The sequence below is a fragment of the Rhipicephalus microplus genome, chromosome 6, assembly GCF_043290135.1.
Source record: "Rhipicephalus microplus isolate Deutch F79 chromosome 6, USDA_Rmic, whole genome shotgun sequence".
Classification (NCBI taxonomy): domain Eukaryota; kingdom Metazoa; phylum Arthropoda; class Arachnida; order Ixodida; family Ixodidae; genus Rhipicephalus; species Rhipicephalus microplus.
The window spans coordinates 178,171,787-178,196,047 of NC_134705.1; the positions used below are offsets into that span (position 1 = coordinate 178,171,787).

Sequence of the window (24,261 nt, forward strand, 5' to 3'; positions counted from 1 at the left end):
AGTAGTAGTAGTAGTAGTAGTAGTATCTGAAGTAGGGGTATAGTAGTAGTAATGAAATGATGCTGATGATGCTAAATGGTGATAATACTGATTGACACTCGGAATGAGACTAGGATGTTCTAGTCGGACCCCACATACACTCGTGCACTTCAAGCTTTGCCGTCCGACGGTTTTCATGTCTTGGAACTGGCTCAGTTTCTTTTTCTGCTGGCAACCTGCAGTGTGTCGGAGTTGCATAGTTTGATGAATGGCGCATATCACTTCCATGGAGTGCGTCAAGCCTGTTGATTGCTTTTCCGGCAGGTGTGATGCCGATACGGGCCACTCGTATCGCAACTGTTGTCGTCTTTCGCACTTCACTGAGTGAACAGGCCACTAGACGTTGCGCCACCCACTGTTGACTTTTGGCGCGCCGCGTGAGATGATTGTGGCGGCCTATCTCACACCGCCTCGATTCTTGAGTAAACAGCGCTGAACCGAAGGGTCCGGCTTGGAAGTCAACCGACACTTGTGACTGGAACGCTTCGGCACTGTTACTGCATTAGCTAACGATGCGACGTGAAGTTTGTCGAACCAATTGTGCAGGTGCAACAGTCAGTCTTTGCCATTCGTCACTTGTTCGGAACTAATGGTGCTTACGGTACTAATCTTGACTGTAAGGCACTCGATAACATCATCTGGAGCTAAAAATGCTCTATAACCTCCTCCATAACATACTCTGCGATGCCCTTTGTAACATGCTCTTGAGCTAAAGCTCTTTATGGCAGCTTCTAGGCTAGAAGGCCTCTCCTAGTGTATACTAGAAGAGGTATAAAGTTGAAGTTATTACCATTGTGGCATGGATGTGAGTAAAAGTGGGCAGGGAAGAGGAACGCCAGTGGACTCCAGCACAGTGTGGCCCTTTAGTGTATCTTTCGACCGTGAGGGGATGCATGTTTGATTGCCTACACTTGCTTGTCACTGTTCTTGGTGTGGAAGCATTGTATGGTTAGTTGCTCAAGATATGTCCCTTTAAGTCACTGAATACCTCTTGACATGGCATGGCCATACTGATGAGAGGGCAGTTACAGGAATGTGGCATTTTAATAGAACCCTGCAGAGTTATCCAAACAAGATAAAAAAAGGAATGAGAAAACTTCAACCAATATTAGATTAAGAAAATATGATGTTTCGAAGCCAGTCCGGCTTCTTCCTCGGGAGTGACGAAGTCGGAGATGTGCTTGCTTGTGGTGCTTGAAGGCTCGCGTGACTCGTCGGAAACCATGGCAGTAGAGGGAGGGCAAGGTCCGAGGAGTAGTCGCCAGCGAGTGTTCCTTCCTTTTTCTACAGTCACTGCATCATCCGTATGGATGTGGTCGAGGAAGAAGCTGGACCGGCTTTTTTTCCTAATATACTTTTGGTTAGAGTTTTCTCATTCCTTTAGATTTTATCCCAACCAGGCAGACTTCTGCCAAATGAAACAAGATAAGTTCAGCAGCATTGTACAACAACAGAGATATTCAATGGCTGCTAAGTGTCAATCGCAAAAAAAATGCAAACTTATGTAGAAGTTGTGTCATAATGTGCAAGCATTATGTGTCCACACATGAACCAAACGCCACTATACTTGCAAAGTACCTATTTATTCCCCCCTCTTCCGCGCACGCACACGCTCTCCAACCAACAACAGTGGCGGCAAAGCTATGTTAATTTGTAGACATATAAGGCTTCTGCCTCAGCTTTTATGCAAACCTGTGGAGAGTCTTTTATACACTGTCATGCTTATCATTCTACAACTCTCCTGGTTACTTTCATAATTGTGCAGTGGCATGTAACCTGTGACAAAGAAAGACTGCACGGTTACGTACGAGAGCCTTTCATAAAGTTTGTATCACCAGTGTGACAGACTTATGAAAGGCATAAGCGATAGGCATCAAAATAGTCGTGCATCTACAGCTTTAGTGTAATATTAAATTTCTGTTCTTTACATTACTGCCCAGCACCACTATGGCATCAAAACGGCGTGGTAGCTTCCATCGGGAAAATTCAGCTCACTTAGCGCAGGTGGTGGTGGCCAAACTATTTAGGCTATGCAATTTTGCCTCATCCGCTATAGTCATCTGACCTTGCACCTGTCTTCCTCTTAACTTGCTTTAAAAGCATGCTGCGTGGGAAATTTTCACGACAACGACAAAGTCGTCACTCAAGACAAGCTCTTCCTGAACTCTAAAGAATGACAAGTTCTACTGCTGTGGTCTGCAGCAGTACTACATTGTCAGCACAATTGTATAAATTTAGGTGAAGATTATGTAGAGAAAGCGTAAACCTCCACTGAAATTCAGTTTCTCTGTCTCTGTTTGTTCATGTCAATAATATGCACTTTGTGAATGTACCTCGTTCCCGTATTTTGCAGAAGTGGCCAAATCGGCAGCCTGCAGTATTTACGATTCGTCCGTTCTGGAGGCCCTGGACGCCGTCCTGCTAGTGCTGTCCGCGGAGGGAGAGATTGTCTTTCTCTCTGACAATGTGGGACGCCATCTTGGTCTAAATCAGGTTGGTCTGATGCACTTTTTGTGTCAAACTATGTTTCTATCGTACGTCTATAACTTTGCGCAGCATTGCTGCACTCGCTCAAAGGCAAAACTGTCGTAAGAGTTGGGATACTGGTTTTCATGGTGGTCTCATGAAGATGTTGTGGCTGCATTTGATCTCTACCGTTGCAGTGTATCCGTTTCTCTGCATAACCCACTTACGTATGCATTTGAAAACTGCGTTGCCTTGCTGACTGCAGCCTTTGCAGAGCAGTTGAGCGTCGGATGTGTCGACTTTGTTGGCTTCATTTATGGTTGTTGATCTTGCATGCTGTACGTTAGCTATAAGGCGATTTGGGAGGCTTTCATTTCTTTGTATTATTATACAACAGTTTGGACGGGGAAGGAGTATCTGAAACAACTTTGGCAAAACAAGCACTTTCAGGCATAGATGCCGAAAGCCTATTGAGTGAAAAATGGTGCTAGTTGTACATACTGATCTGAGCTACTTTTTTAATGTATTTATTGCCTTCTCTGTTAAGCACAGCCGAGTGTTTATTTGCTTTGCGGTGGTGTACAAGTCTGGACACTTCTGCCTGTGGTTTCCTGAAATATACGGGGCTGCAATCTGCACATGCTTCATTTGTTATTGTGAATATCTGCTAAGAAAATCTACATCATAGTGAACATAAAATGTGAAATGCGTTTTTTCAGCGTGAAACGAGATGAAAGACCCAAGAAATGTAGAAAAACAGATGAAATCTGTCTGTGTTTTTCACATCATGGTTTATTGTCCTGTTTGTGCTGCACTGGAAAAACTTGCTTAAATATAACGAGTCAGCTGGCATGCCCTACAGGCGTACTGAAATTAGGAAGCGGAACTTGCGCAATGAATTCGGAAACACAAAACAACTTTGATGCGAGGGCGATCCATTGTGACATCGATATAGCCCTGTGACGCCATATCAGATGTTTATATTGGTTGTACCCCAAGTGTTGTCCTTACGAGGTCGCTCCTCTGGTGATCCTGGACTGATATGCTGTGACTGTCCCCATTTGAGATAGCGTGGGCAGCCTGTAACGCTGGTTGATCTAGATATCACACATCATTTGCAGTTACTTTCACCGTATCTCCAACATTTATTTGTGGCTTCACGTGTTTTGTCTGCAGTTATTTTCAGGTAAAGGGCGCGTGGGTGGGGAGCTATCAGCGGTCTCCTACGTTTGCCCTCAGACGTGTTTGCATAGAAACCTTCTCTCCAGCTTCCTAGAAACGTCGGTCCGCTGTGCATTTCCGAGAAGGGCAAGGGCCTCTCGCTGATTAGACATGGCGCATGCATGAGCTATGGCCTCAATAGATAAGTCGCATGGCCTATTACGAACGCTACGGAACTGCCAGACTGTCAACACCACTAGCCTTTTTATATTCATACATTCCTTTTTCAGTAGTACTAGCGTCGTTTGGAAGAAGGAACGATGTTAGATGGAAATAAAGGAATAGATCCAAAATCAAAATAATGGGTTAATTGAGCATTTAGATACATTTTCTCGCAAGAAAGAACTCATTATCAAAGAAAATCGCGTTTCAAGATGTGGTTTCAGTCAGAATATCTCGGACAGCAGCAGCGACTGTATTGCTCGATTTCCAAGGTGACATACTGATGATATAACTTGGGTCCCTTGATTCCTGCCAAAAGAAAAGTATTTATTATTTGGAATTTATGTATTAGGGTGACATTATAAACCACACTTGTTATTATCATTATGGTGACTAATCTGTTGAAATTCGAAAAAGTGGTGCTCTACCAAAACTGCCCAATATGTGTAGCAGCATATTGAACTGCATTGTTTGGTACTTTATTGAACTTGAAGAAAGCAACCGGTGAAAATTAGAGTTTGTCGACTGCTTTCATCATTTCGTTTTGGCACTGTTCAAGTTCTGCTTGATATCGTGTGCGTGAGGATACTACCATGGTTCATTACAGCTTTATTGAACACCTAGGCCACACCTTAGGCTTTCACCTGCGGTGCTCAAAATTTTACAGCCTGCGCCAGAAGTTGGTGGTGCAATGTCTTGGAACAATCTGAATATTTGCGTTGTGCCATACCAAGCCAATGCAAGCGACAACTGCGGCCGCAGAATTGCCCATCTTGTTTGTACTTCTACCACAGTTATACAGGCAACCTTAAGCATAGTTGATGTGATTGCTGTTATCGCTGAATGCAGTCAAAACAGTTGGTCAGTTACACAGCTACTCAAGCAGTGGTTAGAGCCGCGATTGTGTCTAACAGCTAACCGAGGTAGGCAATATTAATTTTGGGCAATTTATGTTTCATAAACTGGCCCAATGTCAAATGGTGAATTACCAAACTAAATCACACTTTGAACTTTATTTCAGTGTAGGAAAAAAACCTTTATTTTTCCAATGAAGTAATAAAATTTTTTACAAGACACCTTTACTCAGCAGTTGCATGAGACGCTTTCATGCCATTAACTGGGAACAGGATAGCTCCCACAACTATGGAAGTTGATGTGAATTGTTGAAATGGTGTTCCGCAAATGTTAAGCTACCTGTTTTATGTCAAATAAATGCTTAGTATAAAAAAAAGAAATTGCCCTTTAATGGTCGACACGCCATCAGTGCAATGCAAAGCACCCGTCTCAGCGCAATCAAAACTTGCATCGTTCCGGGTCATGTCTAAAAGTTTTTTTTTTGCTTAATTTGGACTGTAACGCACTAGTTTCATTTTATTCCATCTTTTAATGTGCTGCAGTGTTCTTTCCTGTCATGAGCAGTTTGAATGTTTGTGATTGATCATACTGAGGTCAAGAGAAAGGTATATAACAGCCGCATCTTACCGGTACTTATCTATGGAGCAGAAACCTGGAGGTGTACAAAGAAGGTTCAACTCAAGTTGTGGATGATGCAGCGAGCGATTGAAAGTAAAATGTTAGGTGTAACCTTAAGAGGCGGGAAGAGAGGAGAGTGAGGCAGAAATCATCATCATCATCATCAGCCTGACTACGTCCACTGCAGGACAAAGGCCTCTCCCATGTTCCGCCAGTTAACCCGGTCCTGTGCTTGCTGCTGCCAATTTATACCCGCAAACTTCTTAATCTCATCTGCCCACCTAACCTTCTGTCTCCCCCTAACCCGCTTCCCTTCTCTGGGAATCCAGTTAGTTACCCTTAACGACCAGCGGTTATCCTGTCTACGCGCTACATGCCCGGCCCATATCCATTTCCTCTTCTTTATTTCAACTATGATATCCTTAACCCCCGTTTGTCCCTTAATCCACTCTGCTTTTTTCTTGTCTCTTAAGGTTACACCTATCATTTTTCTTTCCATTGCTCGCTGCGTCGTCCTCAATTTAAGCTGAACCCTCTTTGTAAGTCTCCAGGTTTCTGCTCCGTAGCTAAGTACCGGCAAGATACAGCTGTTATATACCTTCCTCTTGAGGGATAGTGGCAATCTACCTGTCATAATTTGAGAGTGCTTGCCGAATGTGCTCCACCCCATTGTTATTCTTCTAGTTACTTCAATCTCGTGGTTCGGCTCTGCGGTTATTACCTGCCCTAAGTAGACATAGTCTTTTACAACTTCAAGTGCACTATTACCTATCTCGAAGCGCTGCTCCTTTCCGAAGTTCTTGCACATTACTTTCGTTTTCTGCAGATTAATTTTAAGACCCACCTTTCTGCTCTCCTTGTCTAACTCCGTAATCATGAGTTGCAATTCGTCCCCTGAGTTACTCAGCAATGCAATGTCATCGGCGATGTGCAGGTTACTAAGGTATTCTCCATTAACTTTTATCCCTAACTGTCCCCATTCTAGGCTTCTGAAAACCTCCTGTAATTTGGGAATCACACGTGGGTTAAAGATATCGTAGTTGATATCGAGAAAAAGAAATGTGCATGGCCCGGGCACGTAGCGTGTAGGCAGGATGACTGTTAATCGTTAAGGGTAGCCGACTGGATTCCCAAGAGAAGGCAAATGCGTGAGAGAGAGACAGAAAATGAGGTGGGCAGATGAGATTAAGAAGTTTGAAGGTACATAACGTGGCAGCAGAAAGCACAGGACTGGGTTAATTGGTAGAGCATAAGAGAGGCCTTTGCTCGGCAAAGGACGTAGTCAGGGTGACGATGATTATGAGGTCTGTGCATGCTATCGGGTTTCACTTCCAGAATGTCCCACTGGTGACGGAATTAGTGTCCTGCACTTATGTTGATTTCTTGATTGGCGTTTTAGACATCCTCAAGCATTGGCCTCTAACTTGGACACAAATTGCTTTTAGTGCCCCTTTAACTTGCTAACTAGGTAAGGCTAGTTAACCACTTAATTCAGCCTGTCCATGAAGCGAGGGTATTAACTATGGTGCCTGTACGAACGTCTTACTCCTTTGTTTCCAACACTGCTGCAGGTGGACTTGATGGGTCAGAGCGTGTACGAGTACTGTCATCCCTGCGACCATGATGAACTCAAGGCTGCGCTGCTGCCCAAACCCGAAGACCTACACGACCCGTCTCCTCAGCCTTGTCACTTCCTGATGCGCCTACGCTGCACCCTTGGCAGCAAGGGACGTGGCGTCAGCGTCAAGTCGGCCTCTTCTTACAAGGTGAGGTAGAATTAAGTAGCACTGCACATACTGTCATGCTGTTTTCCGAAAAATGAACAACCGCGTGTCACTTCATTTAGACACTCGAGGCTAATCGCTACTGGAGATTGAGGGGACACTATAGCGAAACAAAAAACAAGTTTAGGTGGATGAATCCTTTTTTCAGAACTTTAATGTCTATAATTTTGCCATCACATAATAATTATTCCAGAAAGGAAAAAGAGAGGGTGTCAAAGTTCTATTTTTGAATTTCACACCTGAAGCTAATTGTGTGAATGTCAGAGTGGCATTACAAATTTTAAAGTATTCCTAAGTATTTTGCCCACATTGGTTCAATGAAATTCTCTCAAACTTGCTATGGTAAAACTTTGGGTGCGTGACAACACAATGTAAACGGTGTTCACTGATAAACTACTATGTGGGCCCTTAATGTGCTATGTTAGGACTTTGGGTACGTGACAACACGATGTGAATGGTGTTTACCGATAAACAATTATGTAGGCCCCTGCAGACAGCATCAAAATTTGTGACGCCACAGCGAACTGGAAATGGAACCTCAGGGCGTAGTCTCTGCCTGTATTTTCTCCTCCCGCCCAAACGCATGCATATTAAAGCTGCATTACTCGAAGCAAACAAAGAGCCTGATCTATTTATTTATTATTTATTTATTTAATACCCACAGCGCCCATACAGGCATTATAGTGGGGGTACAAGGAAAGAACATGAAAATTTGCAAGTTTAGATAAGTTTGTGTAAAAACAAGAAAAAGAAAGAAGAAATACATTTTCAAAACACAAAACATACACAGCTGCGTCAGAAAATTAATATGTATTAGAGGAAAAAAATGCAGAAACCACAAAAATTGATGAAAATTTCACGATAATCAAAACAAAGTGCAGCATTCGGCTAGCCCAAGGGCAAATTAACCCCAAAACAACATAGTTTGAAATCAAGATACCGTACAGATCACGGCGACTGCCAGGCGCACACACGTAGTCTATAGGGCTTAGCGGTTGAAAGATTCAGTCATTTTTATTGCAGAAACGAACCCATCCGTTGAAGAAATTTCTACAGCTGTGGAAAAAAGTCGAATTCCACTGACTTACAGTTCTCGAAAAAAAGAGTTGCTGAAAGATGATGTATTGCATTTATACTCTCTTATCTTGTCTTCATGATCATTTTGGGCTGAAATGTACTGAGGCCGGCTTATGTATACATCACGGGCAATTCGAGTATGAGAATAAAATATGCTATACAATAGCTTCAGTCAAAATGATGCCCTTCAGTGCTGCAGAGATTTCCATTTTAACTTCAGCTTAGCCTCCGCCACACTGAATTTGTCTGTCATACATAGGTGCATTAAACACATATCTCGCCGCTATGGACTGAACGCTTTCTAATTTTTCTTTATTTGAAGGTGTTGCACGGTCCCACACACAACATGCGTACTCCAGTACTGATCTCACGTATGCCTTGTATAGTACCTCCTGCGTTTGCTGTGGAAAAGCACGTGTGTTTCTTTTTAAAAATCCTAAGCTTTGACAAGCTTTATTTACAGTGTATTCCACATGCCGATTCCATGATAGAGAGGGGCAAAAGAAAACACCTAGTTACTTGTATTCGCACACCATTTTTACCGGAGAGCCGTCTATTGTGTATTCAAATTCACCTGGGTTCTTTTTTCTGGAAAATCTCATGCATACAGTTTTCTTAAGATTCAGTTTCATTTCCCATCGCTGGCACCACGCGTATATTGCACAGGTCGTTTTGGATTATGGAGCAGTCAGTTTCAGAGGTAATCCGACGGTATAAAATGCAGTCGTCTGCAAATAGCCTAATATGGGATTGTACGTTTTCGTTAATGTAATTTATATATAATAAAAAAAGTAATGGTTCCAGAACTGATCCCTGAAGTACCCCTGACGTAACACTAGTTATATTAGACTGTTCGCCGTTTACAACTACGTATTGTCGCATCTCATGTAGACATTCAGCAATCCACGCAATAATTCGGGATTAATATTAAAACCGGTTAGTTTTTGCAGCAATAAGTAGTGCGAAACAGTGTCGAATGCTTTTTGAAAGTCGAGAAAAATGCAGTCGACCGAAAATTTGTCGTCCAGTGCTGCTGCTAAATCATGGGTGAACTCTACCAGTTGTGTGACGCATGATAGCCCCTGCCTAAATCCATGCTGGTTAGAGTTGAATAAGGAATTACTATCTATGTGCTTTAGAACCGCAGTATATAAAATGCGTTCAGGAATTTTACTGCACGCAGAAGTGAGTCAGATAGGGCGGTAATTACTCACAGCATTGTGTGGGCCAGATTTATGTATAGGAACAACGGATGCCATTTTCCAATCAGTTGGAAGAGAACTCCGTTTTAACGTTTTTTCAAAAATAACTTTCAAGTACGGGAAGAAGACTTCAACATAACATTAGGTAAGCCATCAAGACCCACTGGGTTTGCACAATCTAGATCTCTAAGTAGTAATTCAATGCCGCGAGCTTCAAGTACTACATCAGGCATGGATGTGGATTCATGTGTCAACATTTTCAAGTCTTTTTGGGGGTCAGTAGTGACTGAGAACACTGACGTGAAATATAAATTGAACAACTCGGCCTTTTCTGTCACATCGCTCACGGTAATATCACCGCTGGTCAGAGCGGGAATCGAAATGTTGTATTTCTTGTTTCATTTGATATACCTCTAGAGTTCTTTCGGGTTGCGCGTTATTCTACGTTCAATTGTGTTTAAGTAGGCTGCTTTCATTTCGACTGCAGCATTATTTACTTCACACGTTGCCAGCTTCATTATGGAAGAGTTTTCTTCCGAGGGATTTCTTTTAAATGAACAGTAAATTCCCTGCCCACGCTTGACCAAAACGTCCAGTTCTCTAGGAAACCATGGTTTACTTTTATTACGCATCCTGGTCAGCACCCTTGACGGAACAAATTGGTTTCTCAGCTCTAGGATCTTGCCTTTAAACAAATTTCACAGCTCTTCTACTCAGTACTCATTGGCAAGTGTTTCGAAAACAATGAAATATTCTTCTAATGCAGTGTTGATTCCTTGGACATTAGCCTTCGCGTAATTGTACGTGCACCGACTCCTTTCACTGTAAGCACTCGTATGTTTCATATTTATCTCACTTAGCACAACTTCCTGGTCACTTATCCCTAGTAATACTTCAGTGTTTTCTACCATTTCTGGCATATTTGTGAAAAATAGATCAAGGATATGACCTCCTCGAGTTGGTTTCAACACTGTCTGTTTTAAAGACAAGAGGTTCATGGAATCAGCCATTTCAGATTTAAAACTAAGAGAACTTCCTGGAGCTATTGGTTGCTCATTCCAGTCAATATCAGGAAGGTTAAAATCCCCACCTATAACGACGTAATCACAGGTGATTTTTGTAGCTGTAGCAGTGAATTCACTAAATTCCTTAGTTGAACCAGTTGGCGGGCAGTCGATAAAAAGAGCAGACTGATAGTAATTTGCCATTCGAGAGCTTAAGCTGACACCAAACAGCTTCACTCATATTGTCTGTAGTGCTTATGCCTACAGATGGAATGCGCTGATCTACCAAGATAAATACACCACCTCCATGATAGTTCCTGTCTTTCCTGTAACAAGTAAAGTTATTTGGAAATACCTCGATGTTTGCCACGTCTTCATTCATCCATGATTCAGTACAGAAAACTACACTTGGTTTTATCATGCGCACTAAGTTATCAAATATGTCAACTATGTTTTAATGCTCCTACAGTTTACCAACAAAAAAGAAAGTGGGGAGCATAAGAACTTATTCGGTCACTTGCACTGCACAACCTTGCCTGAGGTATTATCGTAAGTGTACCTGATGACGTCTATGTGAAGGGTGTCGTGTTTTAGTTGTACTATTGCGTCCATGCTTCTATATTTATTAGCAAATTGCCACAAAATTTGCCTTCTCTTTCGCTCTGGCTCAGAAAAATCTTCCAACATACCGATACCTGTACCTTTCAAATTCTTGGCCTTTCCTAAAATCAGGTGTTTTTCTTTCAGTGACCCGAACATTGGGATCATGGGCCACGTTTTTCCCTCTCGAAATTTCTCGAGCCGATGTGCTTTTTCTATCGTTTCGGGTTAACTTGTAATTTTGTCGAGCATACTTCTTTCACAAGCAATTCAGATTGTGACCATGATTCGCAGACACTTGTATCAGGTATGCCGTAGAATACCAAGTTATGCTGTGTACTACGATTTTCAAGATTGTCAATCTTCTTTTGAAGCAACTGTATCGCCCCGTGTTGGTATCGCAGCGCGCTGTACCCTCAGTGATAGCAGCTTCTAATTTTGACAGCACTGACATTTTTCCTTCCATTGACGACACTCGTTCCTCACACACGGTCCTTTTACGCATGCAGTGTCAAATGAATGGCACCGGCGTCTCCTGGAGTCGTAGAACAGGCCATGCAAGTACCAAACTTATAATGGATGACTCTCTAGTAACAGGTGCCAAGCAAATGCCCAGTACTCCGAGCTATTTTGTACTGCGGAGCAACCGGGAAGTGTAAAATTTCATACTGCAGCATGCACAAACTGTCAATCTCGGTCCTAATCACATCGCTGGCGTCTCGCCCCGCCGCGGTGGTCTAGTGGCTAAGGTACTCGGCTGCTGACCCGCAGGTCACGGGTTCAAATCCCGGCTGCGGCGGCTGCATTTCCGATAGAGGCGGAAATGTTGTAGGCCCGTGTGCTCAGGTTTGGGTGCACGTTAAAGAACCCCAGGTGGTCAAAATTTCCGGAGCCCTCCACTACGGCGTCTCTCATAATCATATGATGGTTTTGGGACGTTAAACCCCACATATCAATCAATCAATCATCGCTGGCGTCTCTTGTGATAAAATTCAATGTGAAAATAATCTTTTCCTCCTGTTTAGTAAATCGTGGCCTCTTGCTGAAAAAAGCCGAAACATTGAGAGTAGATTTTCGTCATAGCATTTCATTGTACGCACTGTGATTAGCCATGCGATTGTGTTATTCGGAGTGCTTTTTCTAAATCTGAATAGTCTTTTCCTTTTCACATTGTGAACTCGTACACTTTTCCCGAGTTTTTTTTTTAAGAGCCTGAAGGTGTTACAATACAGATTGATGCCTGTGATGTGAATTATTCCTCTTTAAATCAAATGTCCAATGAACTATTTCATCTAGCGTCACCTTTTTCTATTTCACCTAGCGTCACCGTTTCAATATATGCATCAAAGCATATTTTTTTGCTTATTTGCACATCCTATTATAAAAATTAACATTATCTCACGCAGTTCTAAAGCGTGTTGCGCCGCTCCGTAGTGAGAGCCGGGATGTGCTCAGGTGGCCTTCTTGTAGTGAGAAGCTCTGCAGCCGGCGCGCCAGCCCACCGCTGCTCGGTGACGTGTGGACCTCACACGTAACCAGAGTAGCTGTAAGATTGTGCACATAGGTCAGCAGCTATGCACTTCTGGCAGAGGAGACAACTTTAAGCCATAAGCAAAACAAACACATGAACAGATGTGAATGTCTCATGCTGATGCAAAACAGTGTCGCCATAATACTTGAAGAAGAGGTTCTGTCATCCTCGGATTCAGGTGTGGTTGCAAGACAGTTTCGAGCGGTGCACGTCTTTTGCAGCGCAGGTGTGCGCCCATACGCGCATGACGACTCTGTTATAGGAGTGGTTAGTGACACTAAATGTGGCCCAGCTGTGTCTGGTGATAACGATACGAGCAACACCAAAGCTGCTGTAAACCGATTGAGAAGACCACTTTAACACATCATACATGTGGCGGACCTTCGGTTATATTTTTTTGTTTAGTAAATATTCCCTGACTCCCAGCAACAGCTTTCTATTGAATGGTTTGCATGAAGTTCTGGAAATTATTACTGCTCAACACTGTCAGATAGTGAAGCTTACACCTTAATTTGATATTAAATTTGCAAAGGCTGTTTTGATTACAGAACTTTAGTGGTACTGTTGAATAACCACGAGAGGCACGCAATTCTGTGAAGTGTGCCTGCCAAGTGCATTTTCCCACCAACACACGCACATTGGTTTGCGCAAAAGTCTGTCAAAAATCACTATGTTACCAAAATGGGCAAATACAAATTAATTCTGACAATTGAGTGGTTTCACTAACTATTGTAAAGTGCTGGGTGCACGAGAAACAAATTCTACATGTCATAATTGGCGATCCAAAGTGTCGATCACAAGTGATCGATTTGAATAGGCGTGGTAGCGAAAAAGTCAATATAAATGAACAAAAACGCATGCGCCACGAGTAGGACATTGGAAAAATTATCCTGATGACATCAGAGTTACCGCCTACAATCAATCGCTAGTAATCAAACTAGCTGCACTTAATAAGGAACCTTTTGTACATCAAGAGATGTTATGAAATGCCGTTCATTTCTGTTTGATTCATGGAAAAAAGAACCGCCGAATGTTACTACGGGGAATGGTGCAAGTGGTTCAAAGGTTCTATTCTCTGTTGGTTAAGCTAAAGCCCCTTGATCCCGGGAAAGTACCGCCATCCACTGTACTTGCCGCCGCTTGCGCGACCTACTCTCTTCCTTTTCACCCATGTAGAGTCCTTCCGTTCTCCGCTGCTGTTTTTGCGTGATGATTGGTCTCCTTCGCGGTCGCCCTTGAATATGCGCGAATCTTGCGCATTGCTGATATTTGTCTTTTATGCTCACGCCATTTTTCGCCTGGGCTGTGCGTAGCTCGCATAGAAAACATTGCGCACGTTTTTTTTTTTTTGTCTGCACTGTTTGTTGGTTCTATGCTTTGCCTAATCTTCAACATTCCAACGTGTTTGTTGCTTATCAATTTGTAAGTAAAATTATTCATTGTGTCAGAGTGATTAGGTGCTTTCTATACATTCTTTCTATATTTCATTGAAGACTAACTTTAGCCGCATACCGTATTTACTCGATTCTACCGCGCCCTCGATTTTAACGCACGCCCGGTTTCCACGACAAAAAAAAAAAAAAAAAAAAAAAAAACTAAGACATCGGTTGCAACGCGCACCCTTTTTTCTCGTTGGCCTGCTTGATCGCACCACTCGGGAAAACGACTCTTTTTGAGAGCGTCTTCCGTTTAAATATGAAGTACGGGGGAAGCTTATGCCTATCTGACGTGCAACGGAGCATTGCTGTCACTCTAGTTTTACCGTGGCCCGATGTCAGTACACGAACTTGCTTCGCCCCCTTCTCTTCGACGGTTGTGGTGCCAGGCATGTCGAAGTAAAGAGGCATCTGACCGACATTCCCGATTTGCCCAAGCAGGTAGCCGTTGTTGTGCGGCAAGTTTAGGAGGAACCTCTGAAGACTCTGAAGCTTTTTTTCGTACTCCTCGGGCAACTTCCGGCATATGCCCGTTTGCCTTCGGAGGGAAAAGCCTTTCCTCTTCATAAAGTTCGTTAGCCAGCACCTGCTCGCTTTAAAATGGCTCTGCATTAGCCCTTTTTCTAAGGCTAACTGCATAGCCTGCACTTGGAGCAGTTCTGTCGTCACGGGCCGCTGTGCCGCTCACTGCTTAATCACATACTCGCCGAGCAGCTCTTCAATTTGTGGAAACCGACCCTGCTGTGGTCCACTGAAGCCTTTGCGTGAATCTTTGCTGTCAACAATATTCTGCTTTTGTTTCCGCCAGTCCCGCACGCACGTTTCGGGAACTCCGAATGTTCGCGATGCGGCCCGATTTCTGTCCGTTCCGGCACACGCGATGACTTTTCTTTTAGAAGCAGCATTGTGGTGCACTCGTCGAGTTTTTGGAGTCGGCCCTACCATGCCGTCGATGCTAATGTACTACAAGATGACGAACTCCTCAACACACGTATGAAGTGCCGCACATGAGAAACACATAGGCAGAAATGACCGACGCGCCATGCCGACGCACGTAGGGGGCGGCCATTTCGTAAGTGGCGATGGCAATAGAATGACCATATTCATTTTTTTTTCGTGCTCGATTCTAACGCGCATGCGATTTATGAACTCTCTTAACCGGAAAAAAGGTGCGTGTTAGATTCAAGTAATTACGGTATTTTGCAATGATTTGGGGGGGGGGGGGACCTGAAACTCGATGCAGTTAGAACGTTGTTCTCCCGCCGCCCTGCGGTGACCCCCTTGACCGAGACATGAACCTCCAGCTGTGTTGTGAGTGGTTTCTGCTTTCTGCTCCTTTTCACGTCTATAGTAGTTGCCACATGCCAAACAATACATGATGCGGACATAAAACATTCTTGCATTCTTCAAGGACAAGCAGCGAATTCTTGCATCTGCGCATAAGCTCAAAGGCTCGACTTATTCAATTAGAGAAGACTTTTCTGTTGCGACCGGGTTAGCAAGGCGAAAGTTACTTGAATTTGCCAAGATGCAGGATAAGAGAGGCAAGCTGGTCTTTGATAAACTACTGATTGATCAACAAACGTATGTGTATGATAGTGCGACAGACACTGTTATAGCAGCTGCTAGATAGCTAGGCAGGGATAAAAGAACTCAAGCAATACCTAGACCTAGTCGCAGCAGTTCTCAAACACTATCTTTATTTCTTACTAATATTCGAAGCCTTCTTCCTAAACGTGATGATTTGTGTTCCTTCTTGGAAGATGCTGATAGCGATATTGTTGCACTTACGGAAACCTGGCTGCATCCGAATGTAATGGACAGTGAAATTTTTGCCAACCCAAATAAGTATAGCCTTTATAGACATGACCGCAAAGCTAAAAAAGGCGGTGGTGTTCTTATAGCTATCAAAAAAGGATTAGTGCCGTTTCTGGTGAATACCGACTCCTGCCTTGAAATAGTGTGGGCCGCCTGTACTACATCAACGGCAAAGGTACTGGTTGGCGTCTGCTACCGTCCGCCGGATTCCAATAGTTCCTTCATTGACGAACTTCGAAGTTCCATTACTTCGGCTATCGGTAAATACCCGGCCGACATTACTTACCTGGTTGGTGACTTTAACTTTCCGCAAATAGATTGGTCTCAATTGTCATCTTCTTGCTAAAATGCAACAGAGCTCATAAACCTCACCTTAGACTTCAACTTCTTCCAAGCAATTAATCAGCCAACCCGCGGTACTAATATTCTTGATCTCGTTTTCTGCAATGCTCCTGAGTCAATTAGTGATGTTTTATACCTTGACGGTTTTAGTGATCACAGGCTTATCCAATTACAACTTACCATTCCTCTTGCATTTCAAGGTAGCACGATCACTCAAATCCGTGATTACAATCGAGATAATTATAAGGATATGAATATTGCACTTAACAAATTTTTCGTTCGGACATTTTTACCTTCGTTTTTTGATAGGACCGTTGAGCAGAACTGGGTGCTTTTTAAGAACGTGCTAACAAATTTAGTGCACCGATACGTTCCCGTGGTGTCCATTTCCAACGATAAAACTAATCCCTGGTTTAACAAACATCTTAATCGTCATCGTAATAAAAAGAAGCGTCTTTACAGAAAAGCTAAGCTTGCACCTACATCATCGGCTTGGAAAAAATATCGCGAATGCTTAAAAAGCTACTGTTGCGCCGTTCGAACTTCAAAAAAGAAATATTTTTCCCAGGATCTTCCCTCTCTCTTGAAATCTAATCCTAAAAAGTTTTGGCGTGTTGTGTCTCCTAATAGCATTAGTAATCACATTTCACTGTATGACGATAAACAGCAGCCACTTGATGATAGCGAATGCCCGCATGTCTTTAACAGATATTTTGCTTCTGTATTTACGAGGGAAGATCATTCCAACATACCCATTGTTCCTGACCATGATTATCAGTACATGAATGCGATTGATGTCTCCGCTGAAGTTGTCGCTAATCTCATAGGAAATCTCAAGATCTCAACCAGTGCTGGAGTTGACAACATTAACTCTAAAATATTAAAAAACACAGTCCTAATATCAAGTAAAATTCTTTGCTATATTTTTCAGCAATCATTATCATCAGGCTTATTACCCACGGACTGGAAGATCGCCAAGGTCATCCCAATTTTCAAAAGCGGTAATAAAAATTCCCCGCATAACTACCGACCCATATCACTAACATGCATTTGCTGTAAGTTACTTGAACACATTATCGCCTCCCATATTTACGCTCATCTTGAACATAATTCCTTCTTTTTTCCTCAGCAACACGGTTTCAGAAAAGGACTGTCATGTGACACGCAGCTGCTAGAATTCACAACTGACTTGCACTCTAACATGGACGCTAATCTTCAAACGGATTGTATTTTTTTAGATTTTGCTAAAGCATTTGACTGTGTGGCACACTCGCGTTTATTCTCGAAATTATCAGCTCTCTGTCTGGATTCTTTAACATTATCATGGCTTCGTAACTTTCTTTCTTTCCGTCAGCAGTTTACTTCAGCTAACAGTTTTACCTCATCTCTCTGTGACATAACATCAGGTGTGCCCCAGGGCAGTGTCCTTGGTCCTTTACTGTTCCTAATATACATTAACGATTTACCCACAGGCATATCTTCTAACCTGCGTCTTTTCGCTGACGACTGCATCATTTACCGCTCAATTAAATCCACCGAAGATCACCTCGTACTTCAAAATGACCTCATATTAATTGCAAAGTGGTGTGACAAATGGCAGATGAGTCTTAACTCTACTAAATGCAAGGTTATCACTTTCAGCCGCAAGCGCATCAATTCCGATTTTTCATACCTCATATATAGCACATTAGTATCCCAGGCATCATCGTATAAATATTTAGGCGTCCATCTCAAGCACAATCTTTCATGGGACATGCATATTAACACCATTACTGCCAAGGCATCCAGGTCACTTGGATACCTGCGCCGGAACTTGTGGAACTCACCAAGCAGTCTAAGACAACTCACCTATGAAACCATCGTTCGTCCGCAATTAGAATATGCTTCACCAGTGTGGTCTCCTCATCAAATCTACCTGACTAACAAGCTTGAGTCTGTACAAAACAGAGCCGCTCGTTTCATTACTTCCAACTACAGCCCACATTCCAGCATAACGCAGATCAAACATGACATACCGCTTGTGCCATTAAATGTACGTCGTTCCATTTCTCTTTTATCTTTATTCCATAAATATCGCTATAGCATCAGGCCATCTCCCTTACCACTGGAAGCGCCTTCACGCATATCACGCCGCTTGCATAACCAATATAGCATTAAACGCATCAGTGGACGAACTAACACTTTCAATTCATCAGCACTTCCCCGAGCCATTGTTCTATGGAATGATCTTCCCGACAATATTGCATCTATCAGTAACCATCAAGCATTTCTTGACCAATTGCGTAAGCATTTCTTGAAATAGTATCATGTCGTCACCATTACTTTTTATTTCGCGAATTCTTCCGCCATTCTTTTCTTTGCGAGTGTGTGTGATTGGCGAAAAATTGTTTCATGGAATAAGAAATGCTGTTCCTCTGTTTGAAAATGCTTTGCACTGTACATATGTATGTGTGTGTATATATATATATATACATATATATGTATATATATTTTTTTTTGCTGTTAATTGCTGTTTTTTGCCATGTGTAAAAAAAAAGGGAAAAAAGGGGGAAGGGGGAGGGAAAAGGGAAAGGGAGGAGGGAAAAAAAGTTCCTTAACTGCACTGTACCCTTTTTTTTTCTTCCTTCTTTTTTTCAATTTTGTTTCCCTGTATTTATTTATTAATGCATTTATCTCTGATATTTTTTGTTTCGTACTTGCTCCCCTTACTCAATGCCCTATCGGGCCCTGTAATGTATCATGAATAAATAAATAAATAAAAACATGTTATCATCATGTGGAAGAAAAAAACACCTGGTTCATAGAACTCTCTATGAAGCTATTTTTAAAGTAGCACGTTTACATGGCTTTTGGAAGAAACTAATCTCTTTTTTGTTTCATTTCAGTGTTCTTTATCTTGCGATCACCATTTTTTTAAATTAGCTACACGACCGGGGTGCGCAGGTGGCTCCAAATCAACTACCTCCATTGAATTCGGCAGCGGGTTCGTGGGAAGCCTCGGCGAAAAATGGTGCGGGGCGCATCGTGGCCGAAGGCGGGTGAGGATAATCGAGCAGGAAACATGCACGCGGATGAGAGTGTCGTTACTTCCCTCGTTTAAGGTGCTTTTGGTTAAACTAGACCGGTCCCAGCGAGGCCCAGTTGAACCAAGCACGTCTGCCATCTCGTAGGCCATGGCTGGAAATTGTTCAATGGTCGTTGTTGCTGCTGTGGCTCCCGCTACTTTTGCTCTGCTACGATTAGTGTTGACGGCCGTGCGGTAAAGCCGGGCAACGTTGTGCACGCGACAGTGACGTGAAATTTTCGAATTGAAGCGGGTAGCCTTAAGTGTGCCAACACGATGCAAACCACTAAAACGTGATTTTCTTTTAAAATGAGCATTTCTTTGGCACAAAAGGAGCACTACGAGGTTTCTGAACGGCTATTTCAGTGACGAACATTGATTTAATATTTGCCTTTAGTGTCACTTTCGAAGACTGGATCACCATATCATAAGCGGCTGATTAACGACAGGCCTGTGATCGAGAGAGCATCAATTACTGGAATACGGCGCATAGAAGTACGCACGTGACCAGCTCACCTTCAAGGGCCGCACTGTCATGCATTCACAGGCTCTGGGTTTTTCGCGTACGACAAAGCTGCTGCTGGAATGCGTAACTTAAATCAATTGGGCAAGGTTTTCACATAAGCCAAGTAATGACGTAGGAGATTTTGTGCTGCATGCCTTCAAATCCCTGTGTCTTGTTGACGGCGAGACCTTTCTTTTTTTTTTCCCCCAGATGATGCAGTGTGTGGGCACACGCGTCTCACGCGAGGTGGCCCCCAGGCATTCTCCCGAAGAAGAGCAGGGGTCGCCCCTACCCGCGGCGATGGTGACCAAGGAAGAAGAGGAGACCCCGACGACCGTGCCCCACCTTCCAATCAGCATCATCATCCGCGAGCGGAGGCACTTCCTGGTGTGCGTGGCCCAGCCCATCCCGCACCCGTCCAACATCGAGGTGCCCCTGGGGACGCACACTTTCCTCAGTCGGCACAACCCCAGCATGTGCTTCACGCACGTCGATGACAGGTGCGTCGTTGCTGCCGCGCGCGGCAGCCCACGGAGACGTCACTAGGTGGGAAACTACCACCGTGGCTGACGGCTCCTTCCAAAGCCGAGAAAAGTACTGCACAATATTTTTAGTGTTTTCGACGGTAGCAGGGATGCTATTTACAATGCTCATTGTTAGAAACACGACTTGAGAACATACGCTGTAAGGACTGATATGCGCAGTTTCTGGAGATTACCCACCGTGGTGGTCTAGTGGCCTTATGGTTCTCGACTGCTCACGCGAAGGACATGGCAATGAATCCCTGTCACAGAAGCTACGTTTGATGGATGCGTAATGCTAGAGCCCCATGTTCTAAGATTTAAATGGTGTTATAGAACCCCAAATGCTCTGAATTTTCGGAGCCTTCCACTACGACACATCTCAATAATATCATGGTTTCGGGACGTAAAGCACCAGTTATTACTCTCATTAATTTCTTGAGATTACCATGTCGCGTCGACCACTGCCACAGTGTTGGTTGTGATGATACTGTTCCAAGTCAAAATTACTTTGGTATGGCCAGAATTTAAAATGGTGGATTCGAAAAAATGTGCCCTCATGACCCTAAATTGCCACCATTCAGATTGTGAGCTGTGTAAAGTCATGCGCAACTGTAATGCAAACTGTGGAGTGTGCTGCACGTGACACTGGTGACTTTGCATGCTGGTGGCCTTGTGCAGTTGAGATGTTAAGGCACATGGATACTTGGTGTAGTACTGAGACATGTCTCTTATTCAGGGACTGCAATCTTTTCTCGCTGCTACTCCACAAGAGAACAGGGCGCATCACCTCCACTGCTGCTCTTGACGAGCTGCAATATTGTCAGTAGTGGTCCTGTGGTAGACTGACACGGTAAACACGTGGTCAGGGAAAAGGAATCGTGTCGCAGTAGTGTAATTATCTTCACACGTGACATCTCAATTGGGGCAATGCCAATGACAGGCAATGCCGGTAGTGTCATCTGCAGTGCTCTCCACTGCTCTTATTTAAATTGTCCATGACTGTACCGCTCTATTTGACACTCCACACTGCGATCTTTTGCTATCCCTGGTGGTTTTATACTTTCTGCTCACTCCTAACATGCTGTGGTTTTTCCTCAACCAAGACAACATTGTTCTGACTACGAGTAAAGCTTACAAGGCGAACTAGTTGGTGTTCATCGTTATGTTTGTGCTATGTAAGCGTAGATACAATAGTCTAAAGAAAAAAAAATCGAAGAAATAAAAGAGTACACATCATGTTCAGCATAAACTGTGCTTATCACAAACAGTATTGCGTACGAAAAAACGAAGAGAATGAAGGTCTCAAGTTTTCTTTGTTAATGGCCTCCTGTTTACACAACTAAATGCATGTCTGCATGTCATAACACAGTATACTCTTGTTAAACGAAACCTGAAGGGACCAGGAAAATATATACTGTTCAGCAGTGATTCTGCTAGCCAAAAGATTATCAAGGGTGCGAAATTCAAGCACTAAACCAGTCATGTTAGAGGCAGTTTCATTTACAGACTTTTGTTTAACGGGAGTCTACTGTATGTGCGTGGTATCGTATATTGAAACATTATGCTAAGCTTGTTTGTCCGTCAGTTGTCTGCTGTACTACTTCATGCGACGCATGAACCATTCTAAATACCATTACTTCATATTGGCATGTTAAGTACATGATTCTCAATTAGCAGTAATATCTGTGTTAAGAAGTTAAGCCAGTGGATGGGAGTGCTGCAAAATATCAGTGGCAGTTTATGAGGCATTGCGAAGCTTCTAGTATGCGAGAGTTTCAGTAAATGCTTGGCACTGCATTGCAGTTGCATGTGTTTTGTTTGTAGATTTGCCGGCTGTGGAGCCTGAACGCAGTTTTTAAGAATGCCCGACAAGCGAGCATTGAAACCGATAGCCAAAGCTGGTTCCGAAGTGCCCTGTTAGAATCGCTTCGGCTTTTTGTGCACGCAGAACGGAGACCTTCCTAGGCTACACATCTGAAGAACTGCTCGGGAAGTCTGTCTACTCCTACTTCGACCCGAGGGACGTGCTGCATTTGCAACAGGACTTCAAAACATGTGAGCCAATGCATGTTTCTGACGCAATCGCGAGTTTCTGTTTCAGCTTTTAAGGAGAAAGCTCTAGGTGGACAAGAAGCATGAAGCAATGCGGCCTTGTACTCAAGGACTGGCCTGAGCGCAAGGGCTGCTGTGGGTAGTGTAACGGAATGCGAGTAGGGTTGGGCGGTTGAATACGTGGTTGGTATAGAGTAATGATCGACTCATATTAGGCGGCTTTGCAATCATGACAAAACGCTTTACGACGACCTCTTCAACGGCCTCATTGCGCTCCTAAGCACTTAAAACTCCGCACTAACGAACACGAAAATCATTTTCGTACACTGTTTGAAGCCTGTGTCTCTAGCCGCTGCAAGGTGACATCAGTTTTAATCACCCAGCTAATGTTTGTGTTGGGCCTTCTGTTCCCACAGTAGGGCATTGTACATCTCTATAGCTAGATTGATTTCAAGATGGTGCCTTTCCTTGCAATAGTAGAGAAATTAAGCAAGGAGGCATCTACAAGCTCTAGATTATTGGCACATTCTACCTGTACACGAACAGATTTGAGCCTTTCAGGTAGGCGAAGGGGCATTGATTATCCATGCAAGACTCGAGGACAAGAGACATACGAATTTATTATTATCCGTTAACACATGTTCATCAATCTCATACCTGTGACGATAACGTCCGTAAATAAAATCAACTTCACGAGAGTGGAGATCTTTACCACGTAAATGCATTCTGGGATTGCCTAATCTGCATATCATTAAACTGATTTCATCAAATGTGACAGTTCATGGCTACAAAAGGTGTCGGGGATCTCGTCATTTGATATTTTTTGCTCTTGCGCAGCGCTCAGATTTCCTTCACAATTCAGTTGCAGCATCCATGTGACCAATCAAGGCACTTCAAATTGCAGCAGCTCTGCACTTCTATCCATAACGGAATGCAAGAAATTACCACATGGTAGAAATTCAATCTGTTGGCAATGTAAGCTTGCTAGTTATGTGTGGACACCATCAACAAAGCATCGGCTGTCGACTTGCTTTACGAAACATCTTAATTTAAGTTTAGCGAACATGCAGGTTACAGATAAAGAACTTCAACTGCTCGCAATGAAAGACATGCATGCTTTCGTGTGTGCACATCCGTGCAGTTCAGTGTCGTACAGCTTCGGCGAATTTCAGCTCAGAAAGTTGAGATCAGATTAGTTTGCATGTATGCCGCAATTCTCAATTCTTAACGCTGTGTGAGTTTATCTGATTACTATGACCTCAAGCCATGCCATTGACATTAGACAATGATAATTTACCGTCAGCGTGATAGCGGGTGTGAAGGGAATAGCTTTACTGTGCCGCAGACGTTCCTTGCGGACAACACCTTATAGTTTAGCGATACAGCGTTAATGTGGTTTACCTGCCTCAGCTGGCGGCACCACCTAGCGTAGCGGAAGGTGAATAAGTTAAAGAACAGTGTAAATGAAAACGAGAATGCTTGCCTGTGTCACCGCACAAAGCAATGTTGCAAAATTTTTTTAGCAATAAAAGTAAATAAATACGAGCAATGCACTAAGCGTGAGAACATTTATGTTGCCAATTTGTTTAAATGGATCTTCTAGTTAGGCCTAGAAACATATGAAATGGGAAGCTGTCAAAAACTAGGCTAACTTATCTGTAATACTCGGTCATTGGAGCTAACTGAAGGCAAGCGAAGCCATTTTAAAACAGTTGTCCATGCTGCAAACGAACGACTTAGCCAGAATCACTTCAAAAGAAGTGTTCGAAACCGCCGCTGTATCTTAGGTAACCTAAGGAAACTTCAGTAATGTTATATCTGAAAAATAGCATGCGTACAGTGAGTTGTACGGATCAAGTATGTTACAGGGCATGTGCTACACTGCGGATCCCACTAAACCCGGTAAACTATAACTGTCTTTTGTTGTGTACACAAAATTCACAGGGAATCGAAACACAAGA

General features: G+C 43.2%; 1 protein-coding gene across 1 annotated transcript in view; it reads left to right on the forward strand.

Annotated features, from left to right (window-relative positions):
• LOC142765694 (hypoxia-inducible factor 1-alpha-like) overlaps nt 1-22,393 on the forward strand; it is a 162,337-nt gene extending 139,944 nt beyond the window's left edge. Inside the window, exons 3-6 of the mRNA XM_075867141.1 lie at nt 2,393-2,532; nt 6,933-7,127; nt 19,935-20,224; nt 22,197-22,393. Coding sequence (XP_075723256.1) covers nt 2,393-2,532; nt 6,933-7,127; nt 19,935-20,224; nt 22,197-22,356 — 785 coding nt within the window. The 3' untranslated portion in view covers nt 22,357-22,393. The remainder of the gene's footprint in view (nt 1-2,392; nt 2,533-6,932; nt 7,128-19,934; nt 20,225-22,196) is intronic.
• Nucleotides 22,394-24,261: the final 1,868 nt, after the last annotated feature.